Below are 23,426 nucleotides of genomic sequence, written 5' to 3'. Positions count from 1 at the left end.
AATGTACGACATAGTAAGATAACAAATTCTGTATAGCTCTGGTTTTGCTCTATCAAAGCATATTATAGAAAGTTTGAAGTCATGTTACTTACTTTTCCTGCTAAAAATGGTTGAGCTGCACCAAAAATTGCGCCTATGCTTGTTGCAGCTAAAAAGGTAAGGATAGCTTCTTTTCTGTTTGACATGTAACCTGTAAAGAGGTTCTAATTAAGTGTACATTTCTCTCATTCAAATATATATACTTAAGAAATAACATAGACGTGTTAGTATTTAAACACGAAAAAATGCGTAGTTTTGAGTTGAGTTTATCTAATATAAAAGAGAAATTCATTAATTTCATTAATTAATTCATTAATAAATTCATTTTTTAAATGTAGTCTAAAGTTTTCAATTCTTGACTAGAAAAATCAAAACTTTTTTGTTTTGATTTTTCTAGTCAAGAAAGTCAGAAAAATCAAAACTTTTTTGTTTTGGCGTTTCGAGGGATCACGCATCTCAGTTTTTTTAGATTTTCCGGAATGTTGTTCGTATTAGTTTTAAGATGGTTAGAATTTCATAAAGTTATACATTAAAACAAGTCTCAAATTCTTTCAGGTTAATTTTTGAATATTTCTAAAGTATTTATTAGTAGGTAAAAAAACTTAATTTTTGGAGACATGTTGACTAAAATTCATTTAACTATGTTTTGTAAAATCTCAGGAAATAATCATCTAATTTAGAAGTCTGTTTGGAATTGTTTGGAATTCCTTTTGTCAGCTATTTTAGGATAAGCACCTCAAGATCAATTCTTTCTCTTTGTTTGTTATCTTGATCATGGTAGAGTTTGCAGAGAAACGTAGAGAAGTCCTCTGAATTTTTTCTCACTTTATTTCAGGTTTCTGCGTTTCAATTTTGCATCAGATCAAAAATTTATATTTATGTTTATTGCTCTCGAATGCCAGTCTTAAGACGTTTGTCTAATTTAACATGAAAAACTACTACAAAACTTTGCTCAGGCCTTATAAAGCAAAGTTTCTAAAATTCCTAACAGTTAAATTTGAAACCCGAGTTGTCTGACTCACAGTCAGTAGCCAATTATGGCTCCGTCATATCTAGACGAAAATTAAGAAATAGAGGTTAGCATATGATTTCCAAATGCAAGTCCAAATAGAAAACAAGGCTTTACAGACATGCATGAGTACAGACCTTCTCGAACTACATCCTCAAATGACACCGGGGCAAATAAGTGCTACGCGGGGATGATTCCGCATGTTATGATCGCAAAGTTAAAATGGAGGATAAAACCGATTTTAAAGAAATAGCCTGGTCAAATTGGTACAGATTTCTTCGAACAGAAATTAGGATATGTTATCGAAATTAGATCATGGCTGCCACAATACACTGGTGTGCAAAAATTAAGGACGAGACGGTTTTTTCAATATAACTTTGTACAAAAGCTTTCCAAATCAACACATTTAATACCGTAAGATCCCCAATACGTAAGGACATGAGTAATGTAAGCAACACTTACTAAAAGAGAAATCAGAGGGATAAAAAGAAGCTTTATTGAAAACGTAGCATGGAGCGCAATGCGACTGAAGGCCGAAACATCCCTGTGATGGGTGTCCAGCAAGAAACATCCGGTCTTTAATAGGGGATATGATCTCCCCTGACTCCTAGGCAGGTTTCACAGCGTCTGCCCATGCTGAGAATGAGGGTGTCAATGAGTTGTTGAGGCATTGCTGCCCATTAGTCTTGCAGCGGCAATCGAAGCTCCGGAATCGTTACTGGTGGTAAGGTATGAGCTGCCAAGCGTCTGCCTAGAAAATCCCATACATGCTCGATGGGATTGAGATCCGTAGATCGTGCCGGCCAATCCATACGTTCAATATCCTCACTCTCTAAGAGCTGTTCAGCAGCTACTGTGCGATGACATGGTGCATTGTCGTCCATGAAAAGGAATTGCGGACCCATAGCGCCTCTAAAAAGACGCACATATGGAAGAAGAATCTCGTTACAATAACGGGTCCCGTTAACTGAACCTGCGTCGAAGATGTGAAGGTCTGTACGACTACCAAGCATGATGCCTCCCCAAACGAGAACACCGCCACCTCCATACCTGTCCCTTTCAATGATGTTCGAGGGATGATCGCGGCTTCCCCGCTCTCTCCAGATGAGTATGCGATGAGAATCGCTACTCAGACTGAATCTACTCTCATCTGTAAAGAGTACTCGTCCCCATTCATTGTCTTTCCAATTTCGGTGTTCCGGCACCACAGAGAATGCCTTCTCCGATGGGCAGGCGTTAGAGGTACACACCGTACAGGGTGTCGTGCAAACAGACCACCACGGTGCAGTTTTCTGGCCACGGTAAAACGCGATATCGGTCGTCCAGTCGCCTGTGTCGTGTGTCTAGCGATTTCTCCCGCTGTCTGCCGCCTGTTTCTTCTGGCCTGTAAGGCAATATACCGGTCATCTGCGGGTGTGGTTCCTCGTGGACGACCACTACTAAACCCCCGGATAGCTGTTCCTGTAGTTTGAAATTGTCTCCAAAGTCGTGAAACGATGCTGTGAGCAATTCCGAACTCTGCAGCCACACTTGTCACACTGCGGCCTTCCTCCAACTTCCCAATGATTCGACCTCGGGTAAAAGCATCCAGATGTCGTCTAACAGATTGATTATTCGCCATTTCTCGCTGAGGCAGCAACTCGGTGTGATTTTAACTGCTATACGGCGTGCAATCTCTTTGCCAGAAATACTGATCTTACACCGACAACATGCTTTATACTACTCAGACACTCCCCCATTACGTCTACCTGCATATCTGCGCATGTGCTACCGTACATCACCTTACTTAATCTCCTGATTGGTCTTTCTGTCCGCTCTGCCTCTTCGTTCAGCTGATATGCCAATTTTTCGACTTCGTCCTCAATTTTTGCACACCAGTGTTCTCTGGTTTCAGCATGCTCCGAAAGAGGTGAACACTTAGACATATTAGTTCATTTAATAGTTAAATTCAAAAATTAGATGTAAAACTAATATTGGTATATTGGTTTTATATGTAATTTTCATATTTACTTTAGTTTTTTTTGTTTAGTAATAATTTAAAAATAATAATTAATAATATAATATTCACAAATTAATAATATAATATTAACAAATTAACAAATCTGAAAATCTACGCTTAGTTTAGATAGGTTTAAATATTTGAACTTCAGTTATGTTCTTGCAGCTGTTCACCATCTGTTTTCTTTCCTTGCCAAAATAAAAGCTATATTAAATAAAAGTAACAGGGAAGTTCTATGAAGTTTACAGATTTCATCTAATTCAGTTCACTGAATAGGCTCAGATATAGGTATACTGTTCCAGATCGGTCTTAGGAGCAGAATCTCGAATTCCTTCTAAAGACACTCTTTGAACTCGCGCGCAAGTAGGCTTCGGATATTAAACAAACAAGAACAACAAATGTAGAACTTTTTATTTCAATATCTTCTGCTGCGCAGACACAATTTCCAAGCATGAGGCGATCTGTATATAAGCCTAAAAGTAAGAATTCGCGGCAAAAATTCAGCAAAAATGTTAAATCTGTATATGAGCCGAATTTAAGCCTATATGTGTTAAGTTTATTTTTACAAAAAAAAAAAAAAAAAAAAAAAAAAAAATCTGAAATGTTTCAGATTTTAAATTACGTCCAAAGGGGCGTTTTTAACATTTTGTGTGTTACCTTTCTTTATTAAATATCATGTTCCTCGCACTTAAACCATAAGATCCAGTGCAACAGCAATATCGCAAAATAGTTTTAAAACGAGCATATCTTTAGAATTTCCGATACAGAGACTCACGCGCTGGAGATAAAAATGTTTTTTCTGCACAACGTTGCCATTGCTCGCTTTGAAATCCTTGAGTTTGTTAATCAAAAATTCGTCAAAGTTTTAAAAAATAGGAAATAGATCATAAAACAAATTTCAAATTTCAAATTTGGTCTTCCACATGCTCATATTCGTTGGAGGATTACGTTATTCAAAATTCGATGACTCTATGTACCGTTATTTTATCACAATACGAGAAATATACATACATTTATGCAGATTTTTCATTATTTAATTTCTTCAAATATAATGCAGGACTCTAACATTTTGTGGCAACGGTTTGAAAAGTGAACCGACATTTATGAGTCCGACGCAAAATGCCAAAACGAAACTAATAGTCCTTCGGGATTCAAATCCCTTTGGACTAAAAAATGTTCAGTTTTTAGTGAAACTCAGGTTTGAGGTGCTATTATATTGACAGGAAATTTTTTAGTGCGTTTCTGACAAACGATATATCATATCGATATATCTTATTCAAACATATCTTATAAAAGTATAATTTCGCTAAAAGGCGCAAAATATAACTACATTCTAACAGCAGTTGTTAAAATAACTAAATAAGTTGCTTGATCAGAATGCGTAGCTTCAGGTTACCTTGATTATTATCCATAATATGATAATAGGCTTAAAAATGTCATTTTTCTCACTATACAGAACTTTTTAATTATTACTCACAAGCTACTCGATCTCCTACTTTCAAGCCATGTTTCCTGAAAGCTGCAACATACAACTTGACCTCTTCGAACATCTGAGCATAGGTGAGAGTTTCTTCATATCCGGTCTCATCTAGAAAAACAATTTAGGAAATAAAATGACTTTTGTGAATAAAAAAATTAAATTAAGTTTAAATATATATTTATATATATGGGGGTAGAGAATATAGTTGGGTGGTTAGGCAGATGTGGGTGTATGAAGATAAAAATATGGAAATCAAAATTTTAAATATAATTCGAAGTAGCCTCTTAAATCTTAATTTAAATCCTGTAATTTCCCCTTTTTATTCTAAAACTATTGTCTGCTTATAATAAATCGCTGCAAACTGTATCATTTTCAATTTTATCCTTCTCGCATGAGTGTAAAATAACACTAATAATGCAGACATTTAATTAATGCTTCAGCCAAAAATAATTTTAAAGTTTATAAACTGAAATGTTTATAAACTGAATCGAAATGAAGTAAAATCAGTCTTTACCAAACTTTCATCTTGAACACATTGTATTCCTTCTCTCGCTTCTTTCAATCTTGCCTGCCATCTTACCTTTTCCCTCTCTTTAGCTGTAATTATGTGAAACATAACTTGTAAAAATTTTCAGTCACAAACGGTTCCTGAACTAAAACTTGGTGGATGATAATTCGTCTTTACTTCGTTTGACGAGTACATCTCCTTTTCCCTAGTCGCCCATTAAGTAGAAAAAAATGTGACGAATATTGTCTTTATTTACCATCTAACTTCGAGGTGTAATTGAAAGCACGTCCTGTTAGCATCCGAAGATCTGGAATTCGGTTCCAAGCGAAGGTATTGCTAATTTTTCCTTTTCCTGCTCCAAAAAAAGCTAAAGGTTCTACAAATGTCTGAATAGATATATGCTAGGCAAAATAACAAGTTTCGTAATTTATTTTCTTATCCATAATAGAACAATAGAAATGGAATACAATTTGCAGGTTAAGCGAAATGTCATCATAAGATTCCTTAATGAGGGCTTTATATGTACAAAATAATGAATAGGGTGTTAAATCTAGAGTGCCTTAAATAGAAGAATAAACGTATATTCATGATATCTGAACGTTTAAAATAGCATATTGGAAACTTATTAACACATTCTAAGAACAACATATAATTTCATATAACAACATGTAGAATAACGTACAGTGGATGGACAAAAATATGGAAAAACCTTGTGAAATGCATGTTTGAAAAGAAAGATTGATTTTAATGAAATATGTAGGTGGCGCTGGCGTTTTTGACTACTGACGCCACCTATACATCTTCGTAAATGTGCTAAACAGTTCAGTTGTTGTCGGAGTACTGTTATGTGAGGTTGTCATTGCATTATGTCAGAGTTAACGGAATTCGAACGTGGGCAAATTGTTGGAGCACGTATGGTAGGTGCTTCCGTAAGCAAGGTAGCCGAAGTGTTTAGTGTTTCAAGAGATACTGTATCGAAGATTTATTCCGCATATTTGAAAAGCGGAAAAATATCATCTGCTAAATAACAGCGCGGACGAAAGTGTGTCCGGAGTGATCGTGACAGACGATCATTAAGGGCAATTGTGACGAAAAATAAGAAGACCACAGCTGCAAAAGTTACTGCTGAAATGAATGTTGTGTTACCGAACCCTGTGAGTACCAAAACAATTAGAAGGGAGCTTCATAAACAGGGAATTGCTGGCCATGCTGCAATTGAGAAGCCACTCATCAGTGATGCTAATGCCCGTAACAGGAAAAGGTGGTGTTTAAGTCACAAAGCCTGGACTTTAGAGCAGTGGAAGGGAGTAATATGGTCTGACGAGTCTTCTTTCACATTGTTTCCCACTTCTGGCCGAGTTTACGTCTGGAGAACGCCATCTCAAGCCTATAATACAGACTGCTTGTTGCCAAGAGTGAAACATGGCGGGGGTTCTGTTATGGTTTGGGCAGCCATATCGTGGTTCTCTGCTAGCCCCATGATAACTGTGTCAGGGCACATGACCGCCAAGACTTATGTGAACATTTTGGCCGATCAAGTTCATCCCATGGTACAAACTTTGTTCCCCGATGGTGATGGTGTCTTCCAAGACGACAAAGGCCCTGTTCACGCAGCTCACATTGTCCAGGACTGGTTTTCTGAGCACGAGGATGAGTTGTCCTATCTCCCCTGGCAACCACAGTCACAAGACCTGAATATTATCGAACCTTTGTGGTCTACATTGGAACGGAAAGTGCGTTCTCGTTATCCACCGCCAACATCGTTATCTGAATTTGCCACCGTTTTGCAGGAAGAATGGTATAATATTCCCTTGGCAAACATACAGGAACTGTATTTATCCATTCCGAGAAGACTGCAAGCTGTTTTGGATGCCAACGGGTTTCCTACACCATATTAAGCAAAGAAACATGTTTTTTTAAAGGTGTTTCCATATTTTTGTCCAACCCCTGTATATAAGGAAAAATGCTTCTGGTCTTCATTGCACATACTGAAGATCGTGTTGTGAATAGGGATTCAAAAATGGAGTTTGTAGAAATAATCGTATAAATTACCAATGTAACTCAGAGCAATTCTGTCGTCTCTTATCCTCAATAGATTTTCAGCAAAGTTGAAAGCTGCACCAGGAAACCAATCGTAATCTATAAGACTGTCGCCCTTTTTCACTACAACCTGAAAAAAATAGAATAGGCATTTTCTAAAACTGAAATTCTAAATATTTTTCATATGATAATTTTCTGTATGAAATTCTATAATATCTGATAATTATCATATTTTTTTAAATAATTGACGTTCCCTTAGTTCATACTACTTACTTATTAAATGATTAGTGAATTTGCCATACAGAAATGGATATTAACACACAAACCACCCCAAATACACGAACTCACACCACCACCACATATATTTACATAAACATCTATGCATGCACATTTCAGTTCCACATTAACTAAAGTGTAATTTTATTAGAAATCCTTTGCCTAATTTAATTTAAACGCATTCAAATATTATTAATAATAAGCTGTGGGAACCATTAAAGAAACCTCTGACTGTAATTAAATTGCAAAAAGGTCACGATGCTTGCATAAAATATTACTCACTTTGTAGGGCCACTCGCCTATTAACTGACTTGGTCCTTTTTGTGACTGTCAGAGATTTATATCCCCTACTATATCTACAAACTCAGAGAAAGTTTTGAACAAACTTTTCTGTTTAAAACTTTGAACTTAACAAATGCCGAACTTGTGCTTACAAAATAATTTCTGCAGCTTGTTGTATTCAACTAACTTATAATGCAAATTAAAACTGAAAGTAATTATCTTTGGATATTCGTAAATGCAAAATCCTATTAAGCGTTGGCTTAACCTAATCTAATTTACTTAAGCAACACGGCAGAAGCTGAGACCGGTCTAAAGTAATTCCCAAAACAGGGGATGAAGTAGCACAACAGTCAGCGTTGCTGCCACAGCTTTGGCTCCAACATGTACATATAAAAAAAGCCACGATAATTCAGGTGCAGATTATCTATATGTGGCTGTGCCAAAGCAAGCACACTCAACACACACGCGCGCGCGAGAGTGCGTACAAAAGTCGCACGCTATGAAGTCCGTTCAACACTTTAAAAACTGAAACCTCTGAATTGCATTTTTAGGCTTAGCTTTAACGATTACCTCGTACAGTTCGTTCTGGATGTACATAGTCGAAAAAATCGTATCTGCTGATCACTTAGATTCTTTTGTTTTGTACCTATTTTTTCGCATATTTCCTTCATATTCATTTAAAAATTGATGAAAACTTTTAGAGCTAATAATGAATAATAATAATTAAAAATGATGCCGATATCCTTTCAAATATCACAAGAACTGAAAGGAAAGAGAGTGGCACTGAAAATCTAAAGCTAAGAAGGTGTTGACAATTACATTACTCCCGAGAACAGCAATGCTTTCGTTTTAAATTTCATTGGGCTTCCTTGACCAAAAGGGAATCACTTTGAAATAGCAGTTTGAAACAAGCATAGTCAAATTCGAATAAATATTTAAGTGTTATCACAAACGAAGTAAACCTTCTGATTTTTTTAAGAAATAAACACATAACAATATGCAAGAAAATTGAAAATTTGGATTATCCATGTTTTCCAGTTATCGGTAATCCGCTTCCCTGAGCCCAGATAATCCAAAGTACGCTGTACACGTATGTAATTTGTATCCTTGTGAGGGCTGAAGAAACGTAGAAGTAAAACAAAGCTAATAAAATAAAAGGTTAATTAATATAAACTTTACAACCTATGAAAATGCTGTCTTGTTACATTATAAAGTTTAATTAATTTACATGTCCTTGGCTGCTAGAACCTTAAAGAGGTATCTAGCGACTCTTCGCTGAGCTTTTTACAACTATAAAATATAAGTCCAAAGGAGGGTTGGATACTCTTTTATTACTCAAAGAAATATTACAGACAGCCTCCCTCGGGCTTGCAGGAAATCCTTCACTTGGGCTTTAACTTAAGATAGAAAATAAGGAACTAAACTAGTAATTCTAATTGGCTAGAATTTAACCGAAGCTGTACAAAGATCACTAATCGAGTTGACCCGTAATTAAACCTCACCGGCGAATACTGTTACGAATTTGATATTTAAAAAGCTAATGTTAGTTCAATTATAAATTAAATGGTTTTATTTCTCGCGCAGTGCTGCGCGTGACGAATATTAAAAGAAAACTAAGCCGGAAAATTGAAAATACAAGAGCGCGTGCATTAAATAAATAAATATCTCTTTTGATTTCGAGAAAGTACTGGAAAATTCTAGCGCGTGATTTTAAAATCTTATAAAAGGAGGAAAACATCTCAGTTTGTAGTAGTTGCTTAGTTTGTTGTTGTTTAGAAAACTGCTCTTGTTGATTGTAGCGAATTCGCGGATTAGCGTTCTTTAGCTGTTTTGAATTACGTTCTATTGGACATTTTAAGTAGTTAAAAGATAACTACTGTGAGATATTGTAATACTGCACGATTATTTGAGGACATTTAATCATATTTGTTGTGATAATAATAAATTTTTGTTCATATTTCATCGCACTTGTGTATTCATTTCGTAACGAACCCGTACGCACGCAACAATTTTTGGTGTCAGAAGTGGGATTTGAATGTCAATAACAAGAGCGATGGAAGAACAATTGAGACAGCTCATTAATGCTTTTGCTGCATTCCAAGAAAAGATGGAAGCTAGCCAAGCATCATTTAAAGAAGAGATGAAAGACTCTGTTAAAGCAGAGATTAGATCCGTTAAAGCAGAAATGAAATTGGGCCAGGAATCCGTTAAGGAAGAAATGAAATTGGGCCAGGAATCCGCTAAGGAAGAAATGAAATTGGGCCAGGAATCCGTTAAGGACGAAATGAAAGCCGTTCAAGCTGGTCAAGAAGAAATGAAAAGAGAAATTACTTGCATAATAGAAAATAAATTTGAAGCTATGGAAGGCAGAATTGACGCAGTTGAAAATAAAGTTGGACATATTGAAGAAAGAGTTTCTTCGGTGAAAGAAGAAATAGAAGAAAGAGTTTCTTCTGTAAAAGAACATATAGAAGGGAGAGTTTCTGCTGTAGAGGAACGAATTGAAGGAAGAGTTTGTGCCGTCCAACACCAAGTCGAACAACAAATTGATGAGAGAGTTTCTGCAGTTTCCAAAGAAATGGATACATTAAAGAAATTCGTAGCGTCGGCAGGGAACAGGAGTGATGATTTTAAATTCTTACCAATGCCTGCTCGTCCACCTCTGAAGCTATCCACATATGATGGGAAGACCTCCTGGCAGGTGTATAAGACACAATTTTCTATCGTGACGGATGCGAGTGGATGGGATTCCCAAGCTAAGGCTTGTCATCTCGCCGCTTCTCTAAGAGCCGACGCAGTGGATATCCTTCAGACTCTTCCCGAAAACAAAAGACTAGACTTTAAAGCTCTATCTGGCGCATTGGAGCTGTGCTTTGGAGAGAAGTGTTTAAAAGACTACAGCAGGCTTCAACTAAAATCCCGTCAGCAGAAGCCCACCGAAACACTTCAGGAGCTAGCCACGGATGTTGAAAGGCTGTCCCACCTTGCCTTTACGGAGTGCCCGAGAGAAACGAGAGAAATCCTGTCGCTGCAATATTTCATCGATGGCATTCGGGACCCTGAAATACAGAAAGCACTGCGAATGGCAGATGTAAAGGATGTAAAAAGCGCTCTGTTGTACGCCGTGAAATTGGAGGCAGCCCAGCAAGCAACTCTTAGGAATCGCTACCCAGTCAGAGCTGTGCGAATCCACGACCCAGGGGACCAATTGATGGCTCGTTTAGATGATTTATCCAGACAAGTCGATGCTTTGATACGGAGTAGCAGTGAGAACAAAATGGCTGTAAGATGTTGGAGATGTGGTTCTGAAGGTCACCTACGACGGCATTGCAGAACACCCCAGGGCACGGATAATGAAACGTATGAGTTGACAAGACCAGTGAATGCTTTAAGACGGAATAGTGGTGAAACAAAACCGACCCTAAAGTGCTGGAATTGCGGTGTTGAAGGCCACCTACGAAGGAAATGCAGAACTCCCCAGAGCACGGAAAATAAGGCATACGATTTAAACAAACAATTAAATGCCACGGGAAGGAAAAGGACTGACAAGAAACCAAAGTGCTGGAACTGTGGAGCTGAAGGCCACGTACCAAAGAATTGCAGAACACCCCAGGGTACGAAAATTGAAACAATTTCTGAGCAACAACACAGGAAACAAATTAATGACCATATCAAGGAACGGAGGTTGCCAGATAATGAAAAACCCTGTTTTAAAGCGCTCAAGATCTCTATAGTGAGTGGCAACAATAACGGACTGTCCATCAATGGGAATATCGATGGAGTTCCTTGCAATATGATCATTGACACAGGAGCTAATGTTACCATCATTAGGAAAGATTTAGCTGAACAGTTTAAAGATAAACTTATTTGGACGCCATCCTGTGTTACCCTTCAGACTGCGTCTGGTGACAAGATCGACATAACTGGGAAGTTAAACGTAAACATCACGTTTGGAAGTGTCGCCTACCATCACACGGCATATGTGGCGGATATTACAGATCCATGCATACTCGGATTGGACTTTTTAAGGAAATACAATTTTTCCTTAGATTTCAAAAACAATAAGCTGCTTTCAGCATCTGATGGCATGATTATTTATCCTCAAAAGGGATCCTCGCCTGGAAATGTCGACGCCTTGTCCGAAAGATCGAGCTCGGGAAGCTGCCGAAATCATACCAGGGTCGAAAGGAAACTCAAGACTACCATCTATTCTCCATCCCAGAAGCTCTTCGGTCAAGACCTTCGTCTGCCTTGTGACCGCCTGTTTAGTCGTCCTACGGATGCGCCTTCATCGCCTGAGGAACACATCCAAGATGCACCGTTCTGCACGAAAGCGAGTCAACTTGGCGACGGAGAAAATGAAGACCAGATGCGACACAAGAGCTACTAGACAGAGATCCAACAAAGGAGACAAGGTGTGGTTGTGGAACCCAATTCAACGAAAAGGACTGAGTCCTAAATTACAGTCACCTTCGGATGGTCCATATACAGTGCTGAACACGAATAACGTCGTGGTTCGGATCCGTGAGTCTTCGAACTCTTACGACAGGTTAGCTTATTACTATGGCCATAGTACATAATGAAAATAATTGTAAATAGTACCAGACCATGGTCCTTTTTGTTTTTAAATGTGTATTTGATTTGTTTTTTATTTATTATTTGATAGTATTTGATTTGTTTAAGTTAGTTATTGCATTTATTGTTCATGTTGTTTGATATTGTAATGTAATGTTTATGCCTCAGTTGCATTTATGCCACAGTTGTAAGTTTAACTTCCTGTCCAGGGATTGTACTGCCCGGGACGTGCAGTCCTTGGGAAGGGGGCAGTGTTACGAATTTGGTATTTAAAAAGCTAATGTTAGTTCAATTATAAATTAAATGGTTTTATTTCTCGCGCAGTGCAGCGCGTGACGAATATTAAAAGAAAGCTAAGCCGGAAAATTGAAAATACAAGAGCGCGTGCATTAAATAAATAAATATCTCTTTTTGATTTCGAGAAAGTACTGGAAAATTCTAGCGCGTGATTTTAAAATCTTATAAAAGGAGGAAAACATCTCAGTTTGTAGTAGTTGCTTAGTTTGTTGTTGTTTAGAAAACTGCTCTTGTTGATTGTAGCGAATTCGCGGATTAGCGTTCTTTAGCTGTTTTGAATTACGTTCTATTGGACATTTTAAGTAGTTAAAAGATAACTACTGTGAGATATTGTAATACTGCACGATTATTTGAGGACATTTAATCATATTTGTTGTGATAATAATAAATTTTTGTTCATTTTTTATCGCACTTGTGTATTCATTTCGTAACGAACCCGTACGCACGCAACAATACTAACAGGCACGTAAGACTACGGTGTACGTAATGAGATAGGTTTAAACCAACAACGTGGCCTGAAGGCAAAACACGCTCTACTGAGAACTTTTGAAGTCTTTTACGGAAGAGACTGAACTCCCCTTTAAATACTGGTTCGATATCATCTACCTAAAACGCGATACTGATAACTCATTCTGGCAAGGAATTGAAGATAGAAAAGGAGAAAGTTTAAAAATTAAAAATAGATATTATAAAATTAAAATAATCTCTGCAATACAAATTGAAAGGTAGGTATCAGTTTAAAGTATCTACCACTAATACGTAGTTACTGAAGTACCATAACAATTTTTAGCTTTTGCGAAAATTACGCTGCTTAATTTCTGCAGTTTGTAAAATTGTAGAATAGTTTTTATTAAGGTAATCTTGTACTCAATATGATTTTTATTTGTTATTATCGTTACAACACTTCATTTGACTGACATATTCAGAATAAATCCATAAACATTACCATGGCAAGGCGTGCAATTTTTTCTCCTATCATTTCGCATAAGAGTCACGAGTACTATACAGGTGAGAATACGTCTTCTACTCATGACTTATTTGGAAAATTAATATGAAAATAATTTTCTGCCTAACTACACACACATACGCATACGATTCTCTTTATCCAAGCCTTGGTGAAATCTGCCTTGAAAAAAGCTCCTGAAAATATTTCGCATATTTCTTTGTTTGAATTATGAAGGAATTTCTTGTCGCATATTTTTGTGGCTTATTAACGAAATCTTGACGCTTATAAAAGAGCAATTTGATATAAATTTTGTAGTTTATGCATATAAACACCGAAAAGGAAGATGTTCACTTATTATCTTCGATGCAATTTTCCCCTGATCGGTAAGAGTGGTAGGTGTAATTAGTAGTTCGAGTGTAGTAACCTCAGCAAATGCTTATTTCAGAGTCCATTCCCTGAGGGTACAAGTAGCTCCCTTACGTTTCTAGCTTCCAAAAATTCTAATGTCTCCACAATGGTGTCTAAATTAAAGCATGGTTCAATATAATCCTCACCACAAGGATTTGGTCGTTCGCGTATCATACTCCCCGCCTTTCCCCAGGAATCCCTCTTTCGGTGGGTCAGAAGTTTATCGCACTGTCAGCCCTTGCTCTCGTGGTGAAAATCATAGCACGCGTACCTAGCAAATGGAAAAAGCACGGTTCGAATTGCCACACAGTTCATTTTTCCCGTTTCCTGCCGTCAAAAAAATCTAATGCTTGTGCACAAAATTTTTTCTCTTGTTTACCGTATGTACACCAAACGATTAATCTGCAAAATTTAATTCAGCAATTCTTTTAATGTAGCTTAGGTAACCTTTCAAAGAGATGATAGCTACCGTTTAGTAGCGGTATCCAGCAATGAAAAGTGAGCATTGTTCAGCATTTGTACCTTCACAAAGACATCAGCAAACCATGGAATATGAATAATCTCTTGTATCTTGTATCGCTAAACAACCGCTCTAGACAATCAGAACAATGTAAATTAGTTGGAGATGTTAAAAAGCGTGCAAACTTTGACAAGCGTGTAAATTTAAATTTAAGTGTTGTAAGTTGAATTAATACTCTTTTCAATTTTTAAATGATTAAGTTTTCTTCTTACTTTTAGTAAAAATTCTTTCCTTATTTCAATATAACGGATATTGAACCTTGTAGGAAGAACAAAGCTAAATTTTCAGAATGAACAAAATACTTTTATTTGAATTTTAAAACAGAACCAAAAAAAAATAAATGTTGCAGCTCTTAACTATCAAAATTTTAAACTCTTAATTATTACAGTTAAACTCTTACAACTATTAAAATACTAAACATTAAACTCTCTAAACAAAATATATAAAAATCTTCCGAATCCCTTCTTGTTGCCACACCGTAAAATGCAAATTTTTATCCTATTATTTATATTTCACGTTCTCTTTAAGTCACGATCTTTACAAGTCATGATCTTTACAAGTCACGATCTTTACACTTTTTCAACAAAAAGTCATTAATTCATTCAAAAATATGAATGCGAAAATGCATTTACAACTTTTGAAACCTGAAAAACGCATGTGTGCGATGTTATCGTCATGTGATGATTTGTAGACATTTTATTTTTTTACCACGATATGTTAGACGATGATATTTTTCAATGTAGAAATAATAGGCTATTTTGAAGCAGAAGACATGAAAAATGAGAAGTGACCTCGCCGGGACTCGAACCTGGACCTCATGAATACGCGCCGAGTGTGCTATCGTCACACGACGAAGGCACACAGAAAGATGGGAGAAAATACCTTATATACTCCTCCTTTTAAAGGTCGACTAGAGATTAGGGACCCCAATCGCGAAGTCCTGGTGGCGAAGAATCATATTCCCCACCGTTTTAGTTCAGGCGCAACTGTAGAGACATTAGGCTATTTGAAGCAGAATACATGAAAAATGAGCAAAGCTCTCGCGGGACTCGAACCTGGACCTCTCGAATACCTGCGAATATGCTACCTTTGCACCACGAAGACATGAAGAAGGGAGGGAAAAAATACCTTATACCACGTGTTCTTTATTTAAGAAATGAGAAATAGTACTCCGTCGAATGGAATAAAATAGGTTGAAAAATTCAGAAACATGTAAAATAAATTAATAATTACAAATGCTGGAAAAAAAACCTTACATAAACTAATTATCCTTTTAAATGTAACTCCAGTTTTAACTTTTAGGCAGGGTGTTTTTGAGGCAGGATCATTTTCCAAAGGGAATGGATAGTACAATAGCAGAATTAGTTGCATAGCTGATTGGCTAAGCCTAACAGTTAGTTTTATCTCGCCAATTTTGGCATATTTGATTGAGGTTTCAAAGTTTTATTATGCTAATTCTTCTAACAATAGGAATGTTTCGAGTACTTTATAGCTCAAAAACTCCCAAAACCTCTCATTGATTTTCGTTTCGAGAATTGTCTTCCATTCTTTACAAATCTAAATGCTAAGACTAAAACTTTAACGCATCTATAATTTCTATTATCAACAAAGAAAGCACCTCATTGGTTACGACTGAGTGGTGTCACCCAAAAATGAACAAAAATTAAAAAAGCCACACTCTGCAGTCGTCCAAAAATTAAAAACATTTTGGACGACTACAGGGTGTGGCATGACCATAGATGTCTAAATATTCTTGGTGATATTAAACTCAAGAAAAGAAACACAACCTGTGTGAATTCATATTCTATTTATATGTTGTTGAGGTATGCTTAGCCTCCTGATTCGTAGAAATAATCTTTCATATTTTTCTATAGATGTTTCTTAACAGTTAAATAAAACAATTGAGTTTTCTTCCTTTCCGTGTCCATTTCTGCCATGCAAATTCTGACAACGACGGTTGAGGAAAATGAAGTCGAATGCTCTAATTTGCTATAACACCCCAATTATCTTTATCAGTTGATGGTGACATACGTTAAAGATCGTAAATGTGGGGAGGGGAGTTATAAATTTGAAGTGCTTATTTTAAATTGTTACGTTGACGTAACTATTCTAATGTCTATAAAATTTGCTGTCTAATTCCCTTTAAACCTGAAGATAAATTCTTCATACAATCTTTGTCACGAAATGCCCACCTGCGGTAAGATAGCTTCTCTAATAAAAAAAAAATATAAGTCTATAATAAATCAGACTGGATAGAATTTAAAGTAATAAACAGAGAGCGTTATTCTACGCAACGTTTTTTCACAAACACCGATGACGAACTGTTACACATACACAATTATGACATCAGAGTTTCCTTTTACAAATAAACACTACCCCCATCTTTTGGAAATCTTAGGATACATAATCACAAACTTATATTTAACACCCACAAAGCGGGCTTAGGTTTGCCAGAAAGTGGCAAGGAAAGACAAGGTTGCTAGATTTAGCACGATATAGCCCATTTGGCGACAAAATCGGCGATAGGCCCTAGACGGAGCGAGGATATTTCTAGAAAGGATTCGTGCCGGTTTTCCCCAAAATGTTCTCGAATGCAGGCCAAAAGCTATATAAACCCTGCATGTACGCGGAGTAGCAGTTTATCATGAAACTCATTCTGAGTTCAGAGATTAGCTTCAGAGTTATCGACCGAGTCGGGATCTGTACTTTAGAGCTTTGATGAGAAGTTATCTTCACCATTATAGCCTGAGAACCTAAAGGCTACGATGCTGATTGTTTCAGCGTGTTTGTCATAGTTTTTCGATGACTGTGAACGCTCTTTGGAGCTGTCATATGAAATACTGACGCAAAATTGTGTTTTAATTCTTTATCAATTTTTTGGTTAATTACTCCTAATTCCCGAACCCGTAGAACGCAACAATATATAGATTTTGAGATAGTTTTCGTGCTCATCATGACGAGAAATCAGATGTTACGAAAAATGCGCCAACATAAAGAAGTTCCTTTTAAATCTTCGTTTGTATTCCATATGATTTAATTTCATTCATTCATATTATCATTAACCATAATTTTACATTTAAACACATATATTTTCTCCCTCTATGTTATATCCTTTATATTTATTTTGTATGTTCTGTTATGGAATAACAATATTTATTTCCATAATTTGCTTCAGCGCAATTTTTTAATTTCTCGTAAAGCAATATCAAACATCATAACAAAATAAAAAATTAAATAAATAAGCAAAAATGCACTCAGACATGATTCGTCAAGTATTATTAAAACATTTTTTCCATTTCCGAACTGCGCATTAACAATAGATTAAAAGATAATGTTACGAATTTTGTCCATAGATAGATGATTTGTAGTGCAGATATATGTGAAACTGTTATTTTTTGTGTAATTTGTTTTTTTGTTTGGCGAGATATCCCCAAGCTGACAAATATTTTGGCATCTTATTTTGTTTGACGACCATTTGGCGACATTGTGTTCCGTTCCCTAATATGTATTGAAATTGAAGAAATATAATTGACTGCTGTGTTGGCTGCAACCGTAATTCCAGTCTTATTGCTCCCCAGTAATTTCGAGAAACAGAAAGAACTAGAAATATCTCGGTGGCCGGTTGAAAATTATAAAAGCCCGGAAAGAGAGCATCTGAGTTCCAGTTGCTTACTTATTCTTGTTGCGAGTTGTAGTTCCGCGTGAACTGAGGTAAATCCGAGTTATTTTTATCTTTAGATGCGCTTTGCACTGAATTGTGTTTAACGTTCTTAGTAGTTTGAAGTATAACTTCTGATTGTACGGTGTAATATTGTGAAAACTTGTACAAATATTTCTATCGAAAATTTCAGAGTTCTGAAATATTTCTTTTAATAAAAATAAATTTTTATTAAATTTATTATCGACTTGTGTATTCAAACTCTTATGAACCCGTACGCAAGCAACAGTAATATAGATAATTACGAAGATTATAGTTACCTGATCATATGGTTTGGATGCAATGACATCAAAATATTTCCATACTTCCTCCCAAAATTTTTCATAGTTTTCTATAGACCACTTATGAAAATCCCAATAAGAATCTGTAATAGAATCAGAGGCATATATGTTTTTATATTATAGGAAAAAAGCTTCAATTTACGAAGTTTTCATTCACTTTGTATTATATATAAAACGTCTACAATAAATACAGAAACGTGTATAAAACTAAATACAATTCTGTATTTCAAAACGGTTTCTGTCGTTGTACCTACCTTTCCATCTATATGTACGAATTTTATCGTACAGTTACGTTTAATTGTATCTATGGAGAGTTAACATGATTAAAAGAAATATAAAAAACATCACAGTAATATTATAAACAGTTTAAGCACTTTGTCAACTTACTGAAATGCAGGTTGTGTTTCTTTTCTATGATTTTCTTAAATTTGTCAAGTTCTGCATTTGGAACTTTTTTATTCCATACGAGAGGAGGGCTCCATTCACCTCCTTTGCTAGTTCCAGTTTTTGACACTTTTCCTAAAAACAGGAAAAATTTGCAGTTATTAAACGCATTTTTATACAGTATAAGCAGTCTCCATTTGTACTTCCATTTGTACTGAATTGGAAAATGCCCAAACTATCTGCGTCTACAGATTCATTCACAAAGCTTACATGTGCGTATTTTTAAATTTTGAATATGTACGCATTAAAAAAATACTTATATTCTTTGTCTGATTGATTTGTTTGTGTAAATTCATTCGTATTTAAATGAAAATTTAATGGAATCTTTTTTCGGATGTTGATCTCAAATGAATTAGAAGAACGAAGCATATTAATCGATTTCTATGAAACTTTAATTTTTCCCCCCTAATTAGTTCTGAATCAGGGTTTCAGATTATAGGAGTTCAGTTTAAAGGAGATTAATTTTTATTTTTATATTTTTTTTTCTTTTCGCATTTTTATTTTTTGGGTTTATTCTACTGACGAATTTTTATTTTAATTTGGATTTGTTTAGATCCTGTATTAAAACTCTTATCCACGCTTGCGATTATTAATATTGTTGGGGAATTGCCTTGTTTTGATTCTAATTGAATTTTAACCTTAGATGTTTTAAATATATATATATATATATATACTTTCGGTACTACGGAGATCGCATTAAAAAGGGATATGCACAACTATCGATGTTATACCAGTCCCATATACAAAATTTCAACTTTCTACGAATAATCGCTTAAAGTTGTGCAATATACATGCATACGTACGTACAGAGGTCACGAAGAAAATCAATATTTAATCCAATTAACAATCTGTGTCAATACTGACATTGCACAAAAAATGTTCTATGAATTAGGGAAGGGTCGAAATGGATATTTTATTTAAATACTAGCAGCTTCGCTGCCAGCCTTCGTCTGGATTTTAAATGTACCGGAAAAATGGCTGAAAGGAATACCAAACGTTAAATTTTAAAAACTGCGTAGAATTTTACTCTGCAGAACAACTTCATAAAAAAAGTTCACTTCATAACAAAATTACAATGAAATAAGCAATATCCCTTAATACAAATATTAATTATCCTAATAAATAAATTAACCAACTTCCATTTGCAAAATCTCAAGAACTCAAATGGTATAAAGGAGGTTAAGAACTTTGTTTCCTAAAAAAAAATCACTCAAAACTTTTCAATATCTTAAAAACAGTGAAATGAGCAATAAATAACATAAAAGAATACAAAAAATTCTGAAAAGCAAAGTATAATTAATGATGTTTTATCTCATATTTTCAAGAGAAAAAAGTTACAATGAAATAAGCTATATCCCTTAATAAAAATATTAATCATCCTAATAAAAAATTAACCAACCTTCCGTTGAAGAAAAAATAAATTATGCAAAACTTTTCAATATCTTACAGACAATGAAATAAGCAAAAAATAACATGAAAGAAACTCAAAAAACAAAAATTTTCGCGCAGAATTTTACTCTGCACGACAACTTTATCAAAAAAATCAATAAAAATGTATTATATATATATAAATATGACAATGAAATATACCACTCTCTTAAAAACAGTGACATAAGAAAAACGATGAAAAATTGGTGCCAAACCCATATTTCTAAAAGAATGAAACTCTTCGAGGTGCACTGACTCTTGTCTAGATGCACCTACGTACCAAATTTCGTAGCCGTGGGTCTATTAGCTTGCGCGCAGCACGAACGAAAGACATACACATACACACACACACACACTCTTTCTTTTATTATATGTAGAGATGATACCCAAAACATTCCGCTGTTAAAATACTTCGTTTACATACTTCATTTACTACGTACGGCCAGTCAGCTTTTCTCACATTATGCAGTTTATTCGACGCTCATGCAATTTTAGTTTGAGGCTCATTATAAAGAATATTTTATTCTATTATTATTAAATATTTAATAAACTACGGTAAATTACTTACTACGGTGATCGGAGGATTTTATTAAATCCTCCGATTTCGAAATTTTGTCAAAGTAGAATTTTAAATTTAAAAGGGCCAAACCTGTATATTTGCGTTCATTTAAATCATTTTGTAGGAAAGTAAATATCTAAGAGCAATGATTGCGAATAGAAAAGTTGAATAAAAGACTTTTCAGGCACAGTGAGTATACCCATGCCTTTAAACTTATCATGCAAAACAAAGAAATATTTTCAGTGCATAGAATCTTAATAAGATGAAGATAATAAAACATAACTTTGTTCAATTTGTTATTGTTACTAAACCATAAAAGAATCTTACCTTGTGTAGATTTTAACATGATTATTATTCTTCAGATGAAATATTTTTCGAATATTTTGCAGTCTGCATAAAGTTATCATAGGAAAAGTACCTTAATCCATTTCTTCTTGACGCTTTTATACGAGAAGAAATTTGCAAAACATATGATGGTTTAGCTTACTCTATAATCTAGGAATATATTAACGAAATCTGCCAATCATTGTGGAATTTCTGAAGCTAGTTTTCTTGAAGTTTCCAATTACATAAAATGATATGCAACTTTAAAGTACTCCGTAAGATGCTGCATCATGACGCTTTTCTGATTAAGAATCCCATTTTTGAATAAGTTGCAGCGTTCTTTGGCCAAAGAATTTATAAAAATCTTATTAGTCCAAAGGGATTTGAATCCCGAAGGACTATTAGTTTCGTTTTGGCATTTTGCGTCGGACGGATAAATGTCGGTTCACTTTTCAAACTGTTGCCATAAAATGTTAGAGTACTGCATTATATTTGAAGAAATTAAATAATGGAAATCTGCGTAAATGTATGTATATTTCTCACATTGTCATAAAATAACGGTACACAGAGTCATCGAATTTTGAATAACGTAATCCTCCAACGAATATGAGCATGTGGAAGACCAAATTTGAAATTTGAAATTTGTTTTATGATTGATTTCCTATTTTTTAAAACTTTGACGAATTTTTGATTAACAAACTCAAGAATTTCAAAGCGAGCAATGGCAACGTTGTGCAGAAAAAACATTTTTATCTCCAGCGCGTGAGTCTCTGTATCGGAAATTCTAAAGATATGCTCGTTTAAAACTATTTTGCGATATTGCTGTTGCACTGGATCTTATGGTTTAAGTGCGAGGAACATGATATTTAATAAAGAAAGGTAACACACAAAATGTTAAAAAACGCCCCTTTGGACGTAATTTAAAATCTGAAACATTTCAGATTTTTATTTATTTATTTTTTGTTTATTTTCTTAATTTATTAAAATCTGAGAAATATTAATCGTACTGTTTATAAACAACAAAATTGTTTAATCTTTGAATGAAATCCAACCTAAATATCTATATCAAATAGTGAAAGCACTGTTAAGTATGGCACAAGCGCGTAATCTATTTCGTTTCTTTACCCTCTCGGGGTTTCGACTCAGACGACTACTCGTGACGTCACAATCCAGTGTCCATGCTTTCTTCTGTTAGGAGGTGTTGGCTGACCACTACACCACGAAGGCTAGCTAAGAAGGCGGGAAAAACACCTTATAGTTTTTTGGCTACGGGTTCGTAATGTATTGATAGCATTTTTGGTCCGGTCCCTGTATAACATGTAATTGGTATTGTAACTTCAATCGCACATGCCTATGAGTAAGTTCAAGAATGGAAGACACTATAGGTTTCTCGGTGGCCTGGTAAAAACTACATAAGCCTGATGAAAGCATCAGTTCTCAGTTTCTCTACGTGACGTTCGCTCGTTCCGGGATATATTTCATGAAACAATCATCACGGGACCCATAGTGGGATTTTTTTAGGATTGCAGAAAAGTACTATTGTTATAGAAAAAAGATCCTGCAAAAATCACGCAAGCATCAAAGAATTAACATTTATTTTACCAAAAAGAAGACTTTAACGTTCTGGAATTTTCTACAAAAGTACTCGTGCAACTCTTCTCATTATCACAGGGCTCGATCAATAGTTGCACTTCAGACTACTAAGAACATTAAACACAAACGAGTGCAAAGCATATTTAACTCGGCATTACTCGCTTGAGAAAAAAGAACGGAATTGCACCTGCTGGGTGTGACATACCCAGGGCGGTTTCTTCCTCTAATTTACCATTAACTCTGCACAAAGTATAAAAGAACAAAAACATGGAAGAGAAAATATAGTTTTAAACATATATTAAAATTTTTACCTTTAATTTGCATATTTTCGGCAAATTCATGCCATATGAACCATGGATACATGTTTTTCACATTATTCACAGACAAATTTATCTTTTCTGTCTTATTTGACCCCGCATTCAGCATACCTTTTATATGTCGTCTTTGCCTTCTTAGCAGGAGGTGTGTCGGCCTCATTGTTGCCCAGTTTTACTTTTAGGCTTTGTAGGAGCATTCCTTGTTGACTTCTTGTCGTTCTATAATCTTCTATCACTTGAAATGCCAGTGTTTTCATACATGAGCGTCGGGCTCGATGCCCAGTAGGTGGTTTCTTTGTTGATAAAAAAAAATATGCGTGCATTTATTGCATCAAAATTCAACAAGGAATAAAAAAACGCCATAGGCCAAAGACTTGTTTTTT

General features: G+C 35.3%; 1 protein-coding gene across 3 annotated transcripts in view; it reads right to left on the bottom strand.

Annotated features, from left to right (window-relative positions):
* Positions 1-21,516, bottom strand: part of LOC118183306 (acetoacetyl-CoA synthetase-like) — a 57,393-nt gene extending 35,877 nt beyond the window's left edge. Inside the window, exons 1-6 of one of the 3 annotated variants that reach the window (XM_035352794.2) lie at positions 21,137-21,516; positions 18,766-18,897; positions 18,358-18,461; positions 7,088-7,205; positions 4,525-4,635; positions 93-190 (exon numbers count right to left, since the gene is read on the bottom strand). In XM_035352794.2, the coding sequence (XP_035208685.1) occupies positions 93-190; positions 4,525-4,635; positions 7,088-7,205; positions 18,358-18,461; positions 18,766-18,897; positions 21,137-21,155 (582 nt within the window). In that variant the 5' untranslated portion in view covers positions 21,156-21,516. The remainder of the gene's footprint in view (positions 1-92; positions 191-4,524; positions 4,636-7,087; positions 7,206-18,357; positions 18,462-18,765; positions 18,898-21,136) is intronic. The other 2 variants (XM_035352795.2, XM_035352793.2) reach the window with 2 other exon arrangements.
* Between the last annotated feature and the right edge of the window lie 1,910 nt (positions 21,517-23,426).

The sequence above is a fragment of the Stegodyphus dumicola genome, chromosome 7, assembly GCF_044657685.1.
Source record: "Stegodyphus dumicola isolate Sdum_Otavi_A_Nest chromosome 7, ASM4465768v1".
NCBI classification, from domain to species: Eukaryota; Metazoa; Arthropoda; class Arachnida; order Araneae; family Eresidae; genus Stegodyphus; species Stegodyphus dumicola.
This window is presented reverse-complemented; position numbering and strand designations above follow the sequence as displayed.